The sequence below is a fragment of the Conger conger genome, chromosome 2, assembly GCF_963514075.1.
Source record: "Conger conger chromosome 2, fConCon1.1, whole genome shotgun sequence".
Classification (NCBI taxonomy): Eukaryota; Metazoa; Chordata; class Actinopteri; order Anguilliformes; family Congridae; genus Conger; species Conger conger.
Window position 1 is genome coordinate 23,556,147 of NC_083761.1, and position 20,346 is coordinate 23,576,492.

General features: G+C 39.5%; 1 protein-coding gene across 21 annotated transcripts in view; it reads left to right on the forward strand.

The window, feature by feature from the left end:
* Positions 1-20,346, forward strand: part of nrxn1a (neurexin 1a) — a 274,612-nt gene that overhangs the window by 2,300 nt on the left and 251,966 nt on the right. For all 21 annotated transcript variants that reach the window (XM_061228229.1, XM_061228244.1, XM_061228325.1 and 18 more), the window contains exon 2: positions 696-2,054. In XM_061228229.1, coding sequence (XP_061084213.1) covers positions 1,301-2,054 — 754 coding nt within the window. In that variant the 5' untranslated portion in view covers positions 696-1,300. The remainder of the gene's footprint in view (positions 1-695; positions 2,055-20,346) is intronic.

Genomic DNA, 20,346 nt, shown 5'->3' on the forward strand with positions numbered 1-20,346 from the left:
TGTTTTGTGAAATAGGTAAGTATTTCTGACAATATTATATGCATATACTGTTTAATGTACACTCAGTGATCACGCTATTGGTGTACCTGTACAACAGCTTGTTAATACAAATATTTAATCAGGCAATCGTGTGGCAGCAACTAAATGCATGAAACCATGCAGACGTGGTCAAGATGTTCAGTTGTTTTTCAGACCAAATATCAGAATGGGGAAGAAATGTGATCTAAGTGACTTTCACCAAGGAATATTGCCACACATTCCTTGGTCAGTGCCACACAGGCAGGATCTCAGAAACTGCTGATCTGCTGGGATTTTCACGCACAATAGTCTCTAGAGTTTGCAGAGAATCGTGCGAAAAACAAAAAAACATCCTGTGAGCAGCAGTTCTGCGGTTAATGAAAGTGGTTGGAGGAGAAGGGCCAGACTGGTCGAAGCTGACAGGAAGGTGACAGTAACGCAAATAACCACACAATACAACAGTGGTATGTAGAAGAGCATCTCTGAACCTCTAAGTTGACAGGCTACAGCAGCAGAAGACTTAAGTCTAATAAATAAGTCTAATAAATACCTAATAAACTGCTCACTGAGTGTATATTCGTTCATTAGTGGATAGTTATACAATGCTATTTTGATCTGCCAAAAACCATCTGGGGAAATAGTGAGGAAATAATAACCCTGGCTTTTATTCTCTGCAGATCGCCGATTACAATGTGGAAAAGGTTGTGAACGTCAGGACCAGCGGTCTGAGGCTGACCTCTGAACACAACAGCAATGATTCCTGACGCGCATTTCAGCACGAGGTCCCAAATCTGAGGATCGGAGCTGACAGTCCGTCTTTCCCACCGGTGAACCTGTTCGCATTTCCGCTTTGACTTTGAAATACATAGGAGTGCCTCATAATAATTTGTCACAAAAGAGAAAAAAAGCGATGGATACACTCACCAACATAGGCCTATATAGTTTCGGTATTTGCACAGATGGATTATAAAGCTTCAAGGAAAGGGGGGGAAATATAGTCTATTGTGGGGAGAAAGAGCAACCCAATTTAACATTCCATAGCCCATGTTAATTTCTTGAGAACAGGGGCCTGGCTTTGAAGGTGCATGCATCCACAGAAAGGAAATCCCAGGCTTAGATGTGTTTTGGGATGGGAAACTAGCATTGTCCAGTGCTGCAAGAATGCTAACAAAATATTTTGGTCAGAGGGTTTACAACGCATCAGTGCCAGATATTCCATTTGCATAGTCAGGCAGGGAATCCATTTCTAATTTAGTATACCTTACATTATCAGATTTCTTTCATGAAAACACTCGTTCCCTCGTTTTTCACCCGTATTTACAACATGGGTTTGGCGATGCGGAATGGCGCCCACTTAATCGGGGTTGGCCTGCTCCTGTGTTGCCTAGTTGACCTGGGTTCTGGGTTGGAATTCACCGGGGCAGAGGGACAGTGGGCCAGGTTCCCAGTGTGGAACGCCTGCTGTGAGAGTGAAATGAGCTTTAACATGAAAACGAAAAGCGCGCACGGTCTCCTGGTCTACTTCGACGACGAGGGTTTCTGCGACTTCCTAGAGCTTCTCATCCACAACGGCAGACTCAGCCTCCGGTTCTCCATCTTCTGCGCCGAGCCTGCCACGGTGCTGTCCGACACCGCCGTCAACGACAGCCACTGGCACTCGGTCGCCATACGGAGAAATTTCCGGAACACCACGCTGGTGGTGGACAAAGAGATAAAATGGGTAGAGGTGAAATCGAAGAGAAGGGACATGACTGTCTTTAGTCATTTGTTTTTAGGCGGGATACCGCCCGAACTTCGATCGGTGGCTTTACGGCTTACTTCGGATACAGTGAAGGATCAAGTTCCCTATGTGGGTTGGATAACGGACCTTCTAGTGAACAATTCTATTCCGGTGCTCTTGAGCAGCGAAGGGGTCAAAAACGATCCTTGCGGCACAGACAACATGTGTTTGAATGGAGGAGTGTGCAGCGTCATCAATGACGAGGCCATATGCGACTGCTCACAGACTGGATACCAGGGCAAGGACTGCAGTGAGGGTAAGACTTTGGATTCACCCCCTTTTTATATTGGTTGAATTATATCTTTACTCTTTTCTTTTTTTTTTTTAAATGTCACATTCTTGCTGAAATAGCTAACCGTTCCCTTATGTTTTGCGGAGCTGTTGAAAAGCAGAAAGAACAGACCATGCATGTACTGCTTTCTGTCTTCCTTTAGATCATTTAAAACATTTTTCTTCGTCTGAACAGAAACGATAATGAGCAATACAGATAAACACGCGATCTAGCACTTTTATTTATAGTGCTTTTATTAATTTTTTTTCTTTTTTTTATCACCGTTTAGTTGTCTACCATGTGGCCCTGTTTTACTCACTGTCGAGCACTCAGTGTAAACTTGACTAGTAGGCCTAGATAAAAAAAGCCTTCAGCTTTTGAGATACATTCACCTATGATGCATTTATTGTCTACCTAGATCGGCCAGTCCTACTTGTGCAATACACCCAGTCATCATCATTGTAAACGGTCTAGAAAATAGGATGAAATGAAAGAGATTACTACATACATGTATTAAGCATATCTCCATTGCATTGGCTACTGAACTGAACCTGTCTGTTTGTGGAAGTGAACATACAGTATGTTATACAGATGTATGCCGATGAGAATTTCAGGTTTTGAATTTAAAATGGTGTAAACACGTAAATATGTTATCATATACTATTCAACCAATCATGTCCTATTCATTTGAGTAAATATTTGTGTAGATATCTGTTGAGGGCAGTGTGGTAGCAGAACCTCCTGGGTTCAAGACTTGGCTGGGGGCATTTCTGTCTGCATGTTCTCCCTGTGTCCAAGGACATGCAGGTTAGGTTAATTGGAGAGTCTAAATTGTCCCTAAGTATGAGTGCGTGAGTGAACGGTGCGTCTACCCAGTGAAAAAAATAACTAACTACTAACTCATTTAGAAGATCAACAGGGTCAAAAGGCATCAACATACTTTTAGAATGGTCTCAGAGGCAGATTACTTGGGGTTTATTAATTGAGGTTTATTTTAGGGGTTTATTTAGCAGGTTACTGCCACAGTGCTCCCTGATAAGGTAATCCTGAAATGCAAAAGAAAGTCGTTGCCCTTGGCTTGAGCCAATTTCGTCTTTAGCTGACTGGTAACGCATTCGTCCAACAAATCTTTGGACGAAAGAGAGGCCAGGGTTCAAATCCAACCTCGGACTCGGAAATTGTTTTATGAACATCTTGGAAAAATAGCAGTTAGACTCTAAAATATGCACATTTCAACCAAATTATTATATATATTTTTTAACTTGAATCAGTATGGATCATAAATCAAAAGCTCCAGGGTGATATGAAAAGCTCAAAAACATGCATGTGGGCTTGAAGTCTATCCAATGTACTTTTTTTGACACTAGTACTGCAGAGTAGAATAATATTTCGTTGGTTCTTTTCTGGTGGTTAAATAGCTATCTAGATTTAAGTATTCAAACTTACATTGTATTCCTGGGCAATGTTAAGCAGCTTTGCAGCCATAATGTTAAATTAAAACTTGCTAGAATTTCTCGATTAAGTGTTTTATTTTTCAATAGTTAAGGTAATTAGGCCTAACTGGATTGCAAAGCGACAGGGATTTTGTTCTTGTAGAAGTTATTTTGAATTAAGGTAAAAAAACACTTGTAATTATACAGCCTGCATCATTAACCTTCTATCTGAATGGATGTAAAAGATCAGCTAGCTGCAACTTGTGTTGTTTCAATTCATGAAGGGTTGAGGGCACAGAACAGTAAAATTGCTATTATGGCCATGGAAGAATTCGTAAACTTTCATCAATAAAACAAACAGAATAGTAGTCTTCAACATCAAGTTTCACATGCAGACTTACTGTGAGCTAATGCCACTCCTCTTTGAATAAGCTTTGTCACTTTGTGCTTATCAAATGGCCTTCTTTTTTGCTGCTAGTACTGGATTTGACATTGCGGTAGGCTGAGATGGGAATACCTGTAGTCTAATGGGTGAAAATAATGTCCATTAATGCCCAGATTAATGCAAAATGAATACTCGCCAAAGGGCTAGTATCTTATAAAAGTAATTCCTCCTTACAAGGAGTTAGTTTGTACAAGTACAGTGTTCCAATAGGTGAGCAAGCAACAAAGGGAAGAATATAGTTGTCAATTTTTAATCCCTTTGTTTTTTAATATGTATGTGGCAAAGGGGTCTGTCTCCGTTTGTAATTTGCACTCTAACCCAGTGGTTCTCAGTTGGGGGCAGGTGTACCCCTGGGGCCATGTGGCAAGGCGATTATTTACAATTATTAACTTTGAGTTTACATTCATTAGATACCATTTTCCACAGGGAAAATCACTAAGACATTACGAAAGATTTTTGATAAAAGGTAACTATTCACTAGTTTAAAGACACTAAACTAAGGTAGTGCAGAAGAACATTAATGTTCAACTGACTATGTGTAGCCTATTTAAGCTTTATTGTAGAGGTGAGTTGTCAGTCACAACCGCATCTATCACACAATTAGTTTGCTTTTGGTCTGGAGTCCAAGTGTTTTCCTCTTAATTAAGACCTGTTGTCTTTTGAATTCTCATGCCTGATGGGATCAATATAGTGAACTAAAATGGGTATTGGTTTCAATTAGTGGTGGGCGATATGGCCAAAATATCATTTTCAGCCAGTAGATATTGGGATATTTTATGTTTAGCTGTTCTGTTACTGGACATATATGTTGGGAAAACATTGACTCAGACGGTAGAGGCAGTCGTCTGGCAGTCGGAGGGTTGCTGGTTCGGTTCAGTGAATTGGTGTGTCGAAGTGTCCCTGAGCAAGACACCTAACCCCTAAATGCTCCTGACGAGCTTGTTGGTGCCTTGCATGGCCGCCAATCACCATAAATGAAAAGCATAAATTGTTCAGTGCTTTGGATAAATGCTTACCATTTACTAACAATGCAGTGGGCATTTTTTGCCCAGTTGTTTTCAGAAACAAAGGTAAAAAACAAGAAACAAGTGGTTCTTTGATATTCATTCTGTAAACTGAACATAAAATTACAAAAATTGAAATTGGTCTCAATTTTAAAGTTTATGGTGTCGTGTTCTGATTTCTATTTTCTTAATGGAGAGGAGAAGGGTACAACTCAGTTGCCTGAGGGTATCATTCCCTGACATCCTCTATCTTTTTAAATCCCAAGTCAACTACTTTATTATCCATAACCATGATAAGCAGAATAACTAGCCCGACTAAATAATTAGTCAATCATTTCCGATCGGTTTCACTTTTAACATGGCATCGCAGTAGCAGATTCAGGAATGGGCATTTAAAATGTATTTTGATACAAATGTAGATGTATCAGAATAAACTACAAAATACTGCAACCAAAATTGATCTAAATAAATTTGAAAATACAATAAAATACATTTCCTGGGGTGAATCTAGTCAGTGGTTCACAACCCCCCACTCCATATACAGTTCCCCCCAAAAGTATGTAAAAATAATGGCATGGCAATTGTATTTTAAATCAATTGATGAATGTGAGTGAAAGGTACAGGCAATCGGCTTTTATTTCTTGATATGTACATATGCTTTACTATTTTATGGAAAGAGTCCCCCCACTTTCAGCTGTGCAAAAGTAAGTTAACGGATGACTGACAGGTGACTGTTGCTCAGGTGTTTCCTTTTGCATGGATTGTACACACACAATAGAGCAGTGTGTGTCTAGTCTTGGATTTTGACTTGGTATTAATCTATGGAGACTGCATTTGCAGTCAGAAGGCATGCGCTATCATGAAAACAAGAGACTAACCATGGCTTAAAAACAACTCATTTGTGAGCTAAGAGGACAGAATAAATCACTGGTGGACTCTAAATTAAACTGTACAGGTCAGCCCAAGAAAACAACTGCAATTTATGGCAGATTAATCCTATGGTATGAAGTAAAACCATAAAACAACAGCCAAAGACATCATTACAGTAGCTGATGTCAGGATTCAAGATTCAAGATGAACTGTATTGTCCCACAAAGTGTACAAGACAAACATTCCACACGCAAATACATGTATTTATCCAAGGTAACATATAGTTGATGAGACAAAGCAGCAGCCAATCCACTCTGGGGCAGTGTGGGGTTAAAGGCTTTACAAAGCTACCCAGATATTCTTGTGGCTACACTGCAGTTTGAACCACCAACCTTTTTGGTTCCAGTCAAGCAACTTAACCACTAGCCTATAGGCTGCCACCAACATCAATCTCCAGACTACAGATGTGAGAATACAACCATATGCAGATGACTTCAAGAGCAGAGCAGAGGCTACACTGCAAGATGCAAGCCACTCATGAACAGCAAGAATCAAAAGGCCAGATGAGATTTTGACAGAACAAATACAGAGACAAGCCAGGAGAGCTCTGGAACAGAATTGTATGGACAGATGAGACTAAAATAATCCTTTACCAAAGCGATGGGAAGAAAACAAATGAGCAGCCTGTGGTCCAAAGTACCCCCCTCATATAAGGTAGAGTCATTTGGCATGAATGGCTGCTTCTGGGACAGGCTCACTCGTCTTTATTGCTGATGCAAGGGGGGATGGCAGCAGTAGGATGAATTCAGAAGTGAAGACATTTTGCCTGGGTATGTACAAAGAGATAAATACTTCTCTAACCTCATTGGCCTGCACCTCATCCTGCAGACAGTGTCCAAACCCAAACAAACTGCAAGCAAAACGTAAGTAAGTGTAAAGTTTTGGACTGCCCAATAAGTCACCTGACTTAAATCCAATTGAGCAGGCAGTTCACTTGCTGAAGAGGAGACTGAAGACAGAAACCCTCCAAAACCAAGATCAATTGAACGTGTTTATAGTAAAGTTCTGGAAAGGCATTTCCAAAGAAGATACCAGATGATTTGTGATGCCAATGGGTCCTAGACTTCATGTATTTAATTTCTGCTATTTTATTTTGGCTACCAAATGTTAGACTTTATTGCTATTGTCTGTACTTTTGGATGATATTCATAATTTCATCTCAAATCGAAATGCCTGAAGTATATGGCAAAAATGAAAAAATTCACTCTACTGTACTCTAAACATACTTTTGCCCTGCATCTATTGTACCATAGCATATTGAAATCATTTTAATAAGAGTAAAAGACAGTCATGTCAAACAAATGGCGGAACCAGGGCTGCAAAGGAACATAAGCCCAGGAACTTGGGCTATAGTTCTTGTCATATTTCCACTGAGATTTTGGCAAGCTATAGTATACCAGCTGTAACCATGGCAACAAAGCAGATCATTTTTGCCATTTCAAAGCCAAAAAATAAAAATAGAGCCAATAGTTCTGGTGAGCAATATAAGTCACTGTTGATCATAGTACTGACAAGAGTATCGAAGCAAACAAAGCAAATTAATGTCATCGTAACATTTAGTGACAGCTGTTAGCTACTCAGGTAGGCTAAGCCGATAAACAAAACATAGCGCAAAACTTGGTTAAAAAGAATCTCTCCACTCCCATGCCTAGCTTCATTGTAGCAAAATTTACCTAGCTAGCCAGAGCCCAGGAACCCAGAAACTAAGAAACTAAGTTAAAATGGTAGGTTTGTCGAAATTGAGCGATACTTTAGATTGGGGGATGGGTGGGAGAAGTATTTTCAGTATTTTGTATTTTAGCATGAAATGCAAATTACAAAATAATATATTGTATTTAAAAAAAAAAAAAAAAATCCTGGAAGCGATGTTAACGATTTCATTCTATGGGCTAGTGTCATCAGCCACGGATTTCTTGACAATTAAATAAAATAGAAAAACTGGCACCATGGTTGCACACAGTTAAGGCATCAGACCTTGATGCAGGCACACCGAGGACCTGGGTTCACACCCCAGTCCTGCCAGATCTGAGTATGCATAGGGGAGCAGCAGTAATTGGGCTGCTGCTCCAAAGGTGGGAGGAAGGACTGCATGGCTTGAAGAAGGCGTGTTGTTCTCGTTCCCGATGCTGAGAGGCAGGGTTACGCCAGCATTTCCACAATAACACACAGGAATTTATAATAAAGGGGGTACAATTGGCTTCCAAACCAGATGCAAGCTTTTTAACGAAAGTAAAACTCCAGCTTTTTTGCATTTTGGAAATTGCTATTATTTTAATATTTGAGCAGATTTAATTTAAAGACTTGTAACTGACAGCTTCATTGTTCTCATGCCAACTCTCTACAGTTTGGCAATTGCACCCGGCTATTATCACATTTCATGGTTGTGTACTAGGGCATATATTAGAGCGATGGACGATTTGTTATCATTTCGATCACAGTTCTGCCCATTGCCAAGACTTATCGTAACCACTCTTTAGTGTTAAGTGCAAAGTGAAGATCAGTCTCTCATCAGCAGAAATGGGAAGATGACGTGTAAGACTGTGTTGAAGTACAATATCCCACCATAAAAAGAAACAAATGATAGGTGTCCTGTGACACTCTACAGTCTGAAATCACAGTCCCTGAGGGATGAGAACTGCTGGATTTCCACCCTCACTTTATCTGGGAGTCCAGAAAGTGTGGCCAATCAGTAGCACTAATCGTTCACTTAATTACCTGGGAGAAAAGAAAACCAGGGCCAGATTTGGATTTGAGGGTCCGATTTGATACCTGTTCTACAGCATGTATGGAAGTGATAGTCATTCGATTGACCATCCCCTGCCTTCAGGGCGAATGACTCCACTTGGGCGATGCTTTCTGTTATCGTGTATGTGCTTATACATTTTATGAACAACATTCAACATCAAAGATGATGGAATGTAGGTGACAATGTAGAGATATCCACTGGGCGGTAATACATTGGCAAGCTGTATACTGGCCTTAACCGGAACAGTTTGAGCCCAGCCTATGTAACTAATAACAACGATGCTCGAGCAGTGAAAAGAATAGTGTCACAATGTGATTCTTTTCCCATTTGGAATTTTTTTAGATATTATGCATAACCCTATCACTGTGCTGTAAACCATAAAGTCCTAGGTTAATCTGCATTTGTGAATAGGCTGAGAAGGTCGTAGAATTAAATGATTTTCCTCAAATGCAAGTACACACTCGTGGTGTGGGTTTCGGAATGTTCCAGAAATGTTTCAGTTGAGAGGCTGTCACTGCCTTGACCTGTCCGCACACATTAGTAAAATGCATTCTGTGGTTTTTTAAACTTAGAATGTGGTCCATGCAGTACATTTCTTTGAAATCAGTCCTGATCTTTTGCATTTCATGATAAACGGTTACAGTTAAGAAATAACATAGATTGATTTGTCGCTTTCCAAGTGTGTCTCCGCCTCTGTCAAAGCTGATCTATGACCGGAATAATATATAGAACAAATATGCTTAAATATGAGTAAAATGGATACAAATGTGATGTTTCAAATTCCCCTGGAACTGGCGAGTACCACCAATGGAACTTATTTATTACGCCATTTATTTTCGATGCAAGGAAAATTATTCTAGGTAGGTTTCGAAAATCGCTTCTGTACACAGTAAAACCAGTTAAGGGTGTGAGATGTTTTTGGATGAATAATTCCCTTCCCACCCCACCTGATGTGTGGTCAGCATTGCAGTGGACAGTAGTTCACCTGTGTGGGCTCTTCTACACATTGGTGGTGGTTGAGATGAGCATAATCACATCACTGAAAAGTGCATTGAGGTCATGAAAGGTGCTAAAAAATGGAATCTACTATATTCACAGACATCTTACTAGCAAGGGCGACATGCAAGGACTACCAGATTGATTGAAAATTTGCCATAAAAGCCCCTGAAAAACTCTTACAGCAAATTTGTACAGAAATACGTCCGTATGTCCGTTCCTCCACAAAGTCACACCAGCTGGCTATATTAACACAAACTGAGTGTTTTAGTCAAATTGACACAATGTTATATCTTAAATATTTTGGCTGAAACAACCTAAATAACGTGTATAAATTAATTCACTGATATACTTAAAGAATTGATGCTAAAACATGCCATATGATGATAAGCATAATTGGCATGCAGATATGCCTTCTTTCTACTCATGATAAAATAGGACAAACTCAACCTAGAGACAGCCTCCTCATGGAAGTTGTCTTTATCTAAATGAATGAATTAATGAATCAGTCAAACGGTTAATCAATCTGACTTATCCCATTCCTGAACAATAAATAAATTAGTAATGCCAAATCTATGCCTTGCATCATTTCATAATCCAAAAGCCCCGTATACTGAACGGGCAAAACACATCAGCACCCACCTAAATGATGCACACCAGCCATTTTCTGCAAGAATGCTATCCACATTTCAGCTGCGGAGAAGACGGAGGGGATTGTTAAGCCAGTTACAGTGGTGTATGATTAGGTGGCCGGGTCGAGAGAGCCAGCTTGTTAAGAACATTAGGGAGATGTCCTTAGAAGCGGGCAGCATAGTCAGTTACAGTTAGCAAATTATAAACCATATACCATATTACAGTATAATAATGATGATAATAATAATGTATTTTCCTTTGATTTATGCAAAATGTTTGCCAACAGTTTTTCTTTTTATGAAGTCGTTCTGATACTGATGTTTCTGGAGCACCTTGGTAAAGGACAGATGGTAGGATTGATTGGGTGATTGGGGTTTGTTTGACTATGAAGATTTTTCGCATGGGGAGGATCAATCACTGATCTCTCCTCCGGTTTCAAAATGGGTAATCTTGTTTGGTTGGTTATGCAGCTTTAATTCCTTCCTCCGCAGTTCATCAATCTCCTTCTGCCAGTTGACAGCGTAATCAGATTTTCCTTTTTTGATTAAAAAGTTATTACTCAGAATTTTTTCTCCCCAGTTTTTTGTTTTGTTTTGGTGTTGTAACAGTTGATGTTTGGGAATCTATCTAGGCATGAAGAGTATATGTGGGATTACATTTTTTTGGGGTAAATAGTGCCAAAGAGAACTGAGAAATATGCTCAAAGAACTGAAATGGTTTTCTATTATTTTAACAATAAATAACTGTGTTTGATCCCATCCACTCTGCCCCCTAATGGGTGAGTCGTTGACGTATCAAACAAATCAGTCAAAAACTGCGAGGTATCTCACTTTTATTCCATGTCCAGCCAACATTTTTCTGGTTTGGTGGAGTTACAAGTTTGTTTTGCAAATTATTCGATAGACATATTTATGGAACAAAATATCCCACCTGGTTATGAGGCAATGACTGTTTTTCTGACTTAAGTTTATTTCGTAATCCGTTCAGCCATTGTCGAGAGAACAATTTTTTTGACGGGAGTATACCTAAGCAAATGTCGTCTTGGACCACTACTTATTGTTGAGCATTACTTATTGTAAATGCATTCCTAGGTAATTTCAGTACCAACCTATTGTAAAACACGGGATGCTTCTTGTACGGGGTTTCTTTCCCTTTCCAACAAGGTATAATGTTGAATATTCAGGCGACGGACAGTTTAGGAATATTGCTGTGTTCACATAGCTGAATGAATATACAGGTGTGCATAATTACAGGATTTGGACCTGCTATAGAATTTTTCTGGCTAATGGGGCTCTGGTTAACCTAATTTTGAAATAAAGTTCCATTTTAAATGTGATGCAGATTTGTTAGAAAGCGTGTGGTTGAGTAATAATTTTTGGAGAGCTTTTTGAACACTTTGGACATGCTTTATAAAAACGTACTCTCAAATGTGAATAAAACACCTGTGAAGCATAATTTTCTTGACATTTTGTTTCAAAAAATCTGTTTTAATATAAAAATGAGCTTTTCTGATCATTTCTATGTCTTCACAAAAATATATGTAGATGTTTTGTATTTGGAGAGATCACTTGAGGACATCTGAGTGCAGTTTTGGGAAAACTCATGTGGAATGCCTGTCGATATCTTTAGCATATTTTGTATGTTTGTGCACAAATATAAAGTAGTTCTGGATTGGTCCCAGTAGTTCTTGACTTAGAAATTAAGATATTGAGTACTAAACTATCAAAAACATTTTTTGTATTTTAGAGTAACTTTTATGTACACTGTATGTACATGCTCTGACATGCACTCAGTGAGAAATGTATTAGGTAGACCTGTACACCAGCTTGTTAATGCAAACATTTAATCAGCCAATCATGTGGCAGCAACTAAATGCATAAAAGCATGCCGACATGGTCAAGAGCTTCAGCTGTTCAGACAAAATGTCAGAATGGGGAAGAAATGGGATCTAAGTGACTTTGACCATGGAATGAAAAGGGTTAATAATGAAAAATAAAGCAATGTATAATGTATAGCTTGTAGCCAAATCATTCTAATCATGGCAAAAAATTAATTACTCGCTATATGAATACCTATGTATGATGTTACTTATTTTTGTTTATATCATATAGTTATATATATAATATTAATATCTGTATTGTATTGCCAGAGGGCAATTCCCCCCACCCTGACTGACCCCACTCTTAGCCTGTCCTGTGATGATGAATGAACTTCCAGAAGATGAATGAAACAAAGCTTCAATGTTAAAAATTCTTATCGGGGATTTTTTTGTTATCGAATAATTTGAGTTATTCAATGAATCACGACAGCCCTAGTTTTCTTGCATGAATAGCTCCCTTTTTCATTTTGAATGTCTTGGTACCGACTGCTCTTCATAATGTCATCTTGAGAAATGGACCTGTTGATGCAAAGCAATAAAGACCAACCCCACACTCAGTATGATGTTCATTTCAACATCAGTTGCGCACTGTGACCCCAAACACAATGCTGTTGCACCTCCCCAGAAAGCTGAAAAGTAGCAGCTTGAACTCACTGAACTACACTCACTACACTTGTAATTAGGTATTTATTAGTCTTATTTTTTAGACTTCTACTGCTGTAGCCTATCTGCTTTGAGTTATGAGTTGTGCTTTGTGCGTTCAGAGATACTCTTCTGCATACCACTGTTGTAATGTGTGGCTATATGCATTACTGTCACCTTCCTGTCAGCTTTGACCCGTCTGGCCATTCTCCTCTGATGTCTCATTAATAAGTCTGCTAATAAGTTTATGTCTGCAGAACTGCTGCTCACAGTTTCTCCATTCTGATGGTTGATTTGAACATTAACTGCAGCCTCTGACCTGTAGCTACATGATTGTATGCATTACACTGCTGCCACATAATTGGCTGATTAGATAATCACATGAATAAGTAGGTGTAATAAAGTAAAAAAATGTCCTAATAAAGTTCTCGCTGAGTGTCTAAATCATACCTGAACTGTTGGTTAGATATGTACTGTATGTCTATTATTAAAATATATGGACGTAAAGTACATAACAATGTTTTTTGAGAACAAAATAATGCAAGGATTTGTCTTTATACACCCCAGCCAGCCTTGTCATTGGACCAGAATGAATATAGCCCCGGGTGCGAACTTTGATAGTCGAAAATAATTATAGCAATCGATAGATACTTGCAATCATTACTCCAGTGCAATTCCATTCGGCCTGAGGTAACTCACAATAATATTAGTCTTTAAAATAATGTTTCTATCCTCAAAGAACCCTTGACCCTCACTGACTACAGATTACATTTTCACATTAAAAAGGATTCCTCACACACATACGCTATAAAAACCTTTTTCCCTAAGAAATAAACCTGCTGTTATACAAAGCTATTTTTTGATACTAGATTTTACTTTTTTTCTTTCTTTTTTTGCATTGTTGCACCTTCTTTTCCCACTTTTAAAATAAGCAGTCATTAACTTAACATTTTTTTATGATTTGGAATTCAGATACTGCACTGTGAAGTAACCTTGTTTCTAAGCCAGTGACACAGGAAAGCTAGAGCCAAATAGTAACAAGGTCCATCTCATACTGTTGATAACAGCTTGTAACCTGTAAATGTCTAGTGTGTAGCCCCAAATTCAATTTGAGGCTCAAACCTCAACTGCAGGCAAAACGAGTGAAATTTAATGGTGTGGCAGTGTCATGTCCACTTCAAACAAAAAGACATTGAATGGTATATCAAAAAGCTTGACAGACTGAGTATCAGTGACCAATATCAGGCTCCTGGGGTATCGAGTGCCATCCCACTCGAAGGTTTGCAAAAATGATGGCTTCTAAGGTGCATTCATTTGAACAATTTTTAAGGCAGCATGCACATATCTTTCACTGGGGAGGATATCTCATAAGTCTTTGCTATTCCCATAAGTCTTTGTGATTACCTCAGGCTTCTTACTTCCCTTCAAATAATGGCAGCTGAAAGTAGTGGCATATACAGTAACAGTAACTGTATAAGTGCTGGTTCACAAGTGTGGGTTTACAGCTAGCTAGATAATTTGTTGTAGTTATATCAAACTGAATTTTAATTATTTAATACACTGGAATAACATATGTAATGATTTTAAGCCTCTGTGAGCTTTCCGTGATATAGCCAGCTAAATTGCTAGTAATCACGCATCATCATGTATCACGTAATGATGTTACTTTTCTGCGACGTATCCCTGCCTTCAAAGTGCGACCATTGCGTGCTGCCTTGGCACCTCTGAAGATGCCTTCGAAAGGATAGTCGCTCGTCGGGCAGAGAGGCAAAGAGGCAGCAGGACAGCTGGTTTTGAGAAGCAGCCATTGTGTGGTCATGTGCGCAGCTGGCTCTGCTTCACAGGGGTGCGGGGGCAGGAGTTGTGCACCTTTATTTGCTCTGAAGACATCTCCCATGAGGCCCGGAGCGGTTGTGGGGGCAGGCCAGCTGTGTGGAGGTATTGTGGTCACGGCAACAACAGCGGCAGAGAAATCCCTTCATTAGCTTCCCCCTGGTGCAGATGAGCAGATTAGGACTCAGAAGGGCAGCCTTATCAAGCTGCTGTGCTGCTCCAGCACGGCTAATTGGATTCTGAGGGTTTAATTGAATAAATTCCAGATGTTTTTGAAAAACAAGAATGTTTTAATGGGGGGGGGTCACAGATGACAGGAGGGTGACAGTAACAAAAATAACCACACATTACAACAGATGCAGAAGAGCATCTCTGAACACACAATGTGTCAAACCTCTTAATGGATAGGCTACCGCAGCAGAAGACTACATCTAAACAACAAGGATGGTCCTGGTCTTGACTTTGCTTTAGCCAGGCAACTGTTCAAACTATGCAAACACAGATATAACTGCAAAATTCAGTGATTAATGCAAGATTGGCTCATTTATAGCCTGTATTTACTTCCAATGACCATATGCCAGTATTTAAATTTTACTGTGAAGGCTGCATCACCTGTATTCGTACATTCTGGCAATCAAAAATATTTTATTTCCATAAAAATTATGGCAGACAGATTTTTTGTATAAGGATAGCTGCCGTTGCTCGTGCTTTCTTGTGTTGTTTAAAATATATAATAACACTAACGGTAAACTGAAGGTCTAAGCTTTTCGGTAACCAATAATTTATTTTTATGTGGAGAAAAAGCAACAATTGCGCGGTAAACACCAAGTCTAATTGCAAAGAAGAAGTTAAAAACAACAGATATGATTCAGGACAATTTCCCATAAAAGATGATGCTTAGAAGGGTTGCTTAACCAGATTTTAAGTGATTTACACCTCCCAGTGCACTGCAATAAAGACTTATCTTGTTTTGTCCCTGTACATGATGAACCTGGCATGGTAATCAGGATTTTTTTTCTGAAATCCGGAACATTTTCCCGAAATGAGAAAAAAAATTACCAAATTATGGAAGAAATAAATTGGTTTAATTAGGTCCAAGTAGGAAAATTAATTTAGCTTAATGTACTTTGATTTCCTTGTAGTACAGCGAAGGTCATATGTGACCAACTGTCATAATCAGCAAGGGCCAATTTCACTTAAACCAAAACAAAACAAATTTTGCTAAAATGTTAACTTTTGGCTGTTTTAGGCTTTCATCTTCCTTTTGTAGAACAGTATCTTGGCTTTCATATTCTGCATGTCTTAATGCCAAATTCAGAGTAAAAATATATTTTTTAAGCTTTTAAATGCAAGATGTCAAAGTTAAAGTAACAAAGGAGTTATTTGGAGTCTTGCCAGCTTGTCACCCTGCAATCACACAATCACAACCACTAGTGACTACTTTTATGTCTTGGCTTTCAAGATTTGTATATCTCAATGTTAAATTCAGTTTAAAAATATAGTTTTAAATGTTTAAAACATTAGCAACAGAGTTTTGTGACATTTGGAGCCTAGCCAGCTTGTCACCATTAACCAGTCACAAACAACCACATCAGCTGCGTTTGTGGCTACACGTTAATGCAATTGCTTTCATGATCTGTATGTCTTAATGTCAAGAGTAAATGTTCAGAGTAAAAATATAGTTTTAAAGGGTTTATACATATGATGTCATGGTACAGCCGCGGAGTTTCGTTGGTCAGTGTCAGTCGTCTCAGCCTCACGTAACTACCATCTTGCGACAAAATGCTGAACCAGTTTTTTACGAAAAACATAGTTTGGTGGCATTGAATATGATGATGTTATAATGCATTCTCCTCTTTCAAGCCGTTTCAAAAACTCAAAAATACGTTTTGAGGTCAATATGACATAGATAGAGCAGGTCTACCACAATGCCATGGGCACAGCTCATTTCCTTACTTTCTACTGCACAATTTCTATTGTACAGTGCTGATTTAGGCTCCACTGACCTGTTCGAGTTGTGCCAAAAACTGTTAACCTACAATGAGCACTCCTGCAGCGATTTTTGCTAGCTCTGCTTCCTTCTTTCCCTTCAACTCTCAACAGCTGATTGTCAAGTGGTGACAGTGTATGTGGGTGGGGAATGGTAGTGTGGTAATATGTTGCAGTATAAGGGGAACTGTTGGCATGCCTTATTTTTTTTAATTTTTTTTTGGCTGAATGAGCAACATGTCCGAGCAGATTAAGTATTGGTGTTTGTTCCCTCCAGTGTTCATTGACTAATGCCTTGTGAGTGAATTCCCTCATCTAACATCACTGGGTAAGAGGAGCTCTATAGAAAAATTAATGAACATCTGGGCCATTCTGAGTCATTTAGCATGGGCTAGGGCAAGTGCTGTGGCTTCCATTAATTTTTTCCTTTCGTCCCCTGGATATTGTTAGCCCGCATTAAATACATTGCAATGACTGGTGGTCACACCCAACTTCTTTATAGACAGGAAGCCATGCTAATGGCTTTGTATGGACAGCCGTGGATCTTATGAGGCATTTGCACACTATCCCTTCAGAAGATTCGGAGATAGCCTGTGGCATGGATTAGGCAGGAACAAGGCAGGAACAAGGGCTGTGACTCTGGGGAATAGTGGTTAAAGAGCTAGTCTCATAACCAGGAGGTTGCAGGCTTGAGTCCTTTGTTTAGCTCTGCTTTAGTACCCTTGAGCAAGGGTATGGTGCAGAATTTCCATGGTATGTATTTCTATGGTACATATCTGGCAGTGAGTGGTTGATATGTCAATTGCAATGGCAGTACAACTGGTTAAGACTGATTGTTAAAAATGTTAGCGAGGAGAGTATCCCTTGACAGGGCTGCATGCCAGGCTCATAAATCATGTCAGGAATAGCATGCGGTGTGTGTGTGTGTGTGTGTGTGTGTGTGTGTGTGTGTGTGCGTCCATGCATGCGTGCGTGTGTGTGAGAGTGTGTGTGTGTGTGTGTGTGTGTGAGAGTGTGTGTGTGTGTGTGTGTGTGGGGGGGGGGGGTTGGGGGGGGTTGAGTCTTGGAAGGTCCACTGCAACTGTGCCCTGAAGAAAAGTACTTAATCTGAGCTGGTTAAGTAAATATCCAGCTGTGATATGTTAATATGATATTGTATATAAAACGAGATACAGTGAGCTCCATAATGTTTGGGGAAAATACATATTTATCTTGATTTGGCTCTGCACTCCCCAATTTTTGATTTGTAATCAAACGATTTGCATTTAGTTAAAATACACAATCCCAGCCTTTATTAAAGAGTATTGTTATACTTGGGTTGCACCATGTACAAATGAAAGCACTTTCTATATATGCCCTCTCCCCCCATTTCACCACAATGTTTGGGACAAGTGGCTTCACAGGTGTTTCTAATTATTCAGCTCTGTGTACAGGTATAGCTTTCAGTATCTCATCTTGATTCCAGGGTTTTGATTGCCTTTGGAGTCTATCATTAGCGTTTGTCAACATGACAATTTTCACAAATTTGTTGTGAGTAGTGAAATGAAAGGAATGAGGCTGGGAAATAAAGAAAAGACATAGAAACATAAGCCAAAGGTTAGCAAAATCGAGTATTTGGAATCAAGAATCAAAAATTTCAAAAATTCTATTTATTGCAGTTCAAATTTTACATTTCAAGAAAATTGAAAAGTCAATCTTATAATTTTCATTTTTTTAAATGTCTTCCTTTATAATCTCTATTTTCAAAATGGAAACAAGATTTGATGCAGAACTATTTCTTCCATTACATGCAGTGACACAAACTTTGACACGTACACTTCTACTATATTTTTCACAGAGCATAATCTTAGACAATACATTTGTTAACAGTCTCAATAGCTGCTGAAAAGGCTATGTCAGCTTCCCTCGCCGATGAGCTATGCTCTCCTTCCCAGACGTATTCACACTTATTATAGCCTACTGTTTGAATAAGGATATTATTCAAGGTGTCAGGAAACAAATAAGAACAGTAATGTGCTCATACACCTATTAATAATTGTATGTCATTTCTCTACAATTGTGTCAGTGTGACAGTTTATGAAGTTTATGCTGCACTCGTTATCTCAAGACGGAACATAAATCTCTTCCCACAATCCAGTTCCTGCTTAATTAATTTTACGTTCCCATTGTTGTGAGGGCCGGGAGGCAGGTGCAATGTCTCACGGTCGCACAGGACGACAGCGCTTTATCGCGCCCATCGTTTGTTATTTACCCAATGAGGCTGAAAAACATAACTGTGAATTATGATAACGATTCATAAAACATATCAAAAATATATCGGTTATATATTTCATCAATGCCACGCCAGGCCTGCTATGAGCATGGACGGCGGGTGAGTGTTACATTGTGCCAGAGGTTTGCTCTGAGCGGCGGTTGGCATTTAGCCGTGACGATGAACCCCTCGCAGGGCATTGGTCACCCTGCTTTGGGAGTGACCTTTCTGATGATTGGTTCATTCAAAGAGTGGATCGCAAATGGTTTCCCTCGACGAATGACACAGACGAGCCTTGGGTACTTGAGATGCCACTGATCAAAAGAAGACGTGCTGCAGTGCATTCGGCGGGACTTTCACTTTCATTTTTAAAAAGAGAATATAAAGTGTATTTATGAAAATAGAAAAAGTTACTGAGGCAGAAATGAATAAAAGTTAATGCAAAATGTAGAATGTAAATAAAGCAAAAGAGCAATAAATTTAAGAAATAATGTAAGGCTAGTTGCTGCTCTGTGTAAGATGGCAACCATCTTGACCTTGCTTGTGGCTGCTCTGTCTAAGTAGCTATCATGGGGGTGGACCTATTAACTGAGTCCTCCCTCCTTTTTTTCTACTTCACTGAAGTAAAGTGACTTTAGTCTTTTTCTATGTAGCCTTGCCTGTGTGGGTGGCCGCTCTCTGTCAGAAGTTGGCCATCTTGGCAATGCTTCTAACTACCCTCTGTGAAATGGTGGCCATCTTGGCTCTGCCTATGAATGCTACTGAGTGCTCTGTGGTTCTGACATGGCAGACCCATGGGACATACTATATTCCCGTTATAGACTGTTTAACTTCACACTTGAGGAGCATGGACTACCTCTCTCTGGGGGATAAAATGTACTGCCTTTAGGATCTAATATTGAATGGTGGGAAACCCTCAGCCTCAAAAACCATGATTGTGCAGCACCCACCTAGGGAGAGTGTGATTGATTACTGAGCTGGATGTTCACTAAAGCAACTCAGTTTAAGCACCTTTCTGTAGGTTCCAGTGGCTGCACCTCACATGGGAATCAGACTTGCCGTACTGTTGTGTAATGTAATGTTAGTATGAGAACAGTGATTCTGAAAACACTGCTGACCAGATTAAATGTTACATTTTTACATTAGTGGCATTTGGCAGACACTCTTATCCAGAGCAACTTACAGTTGATTAGACTAAGCAGGAGACATTCCTCCCCTGGAGCAATGCAGGGTTAAGGGCCTTGCTCAAGGGCCCAATGGCTGTGCGGATCTTATTGTGGCTACACCGAAGATCAAACCGTCGACCTTGCGGGTCCCAGTCATGTACCTTAACCACTATGCTACAGGCTGCCTATACTATAAATGTGTTGCTTGAACACCTCGGTGGAGATTCAAACCAAACCAATTGCAGAAACAGAAGTAAATTGTCTGATCGCTGTAATTATCAATAAATGCTTTGCAAGATTTCCTACTGGTGAAACGTAATTGCAAGGAAC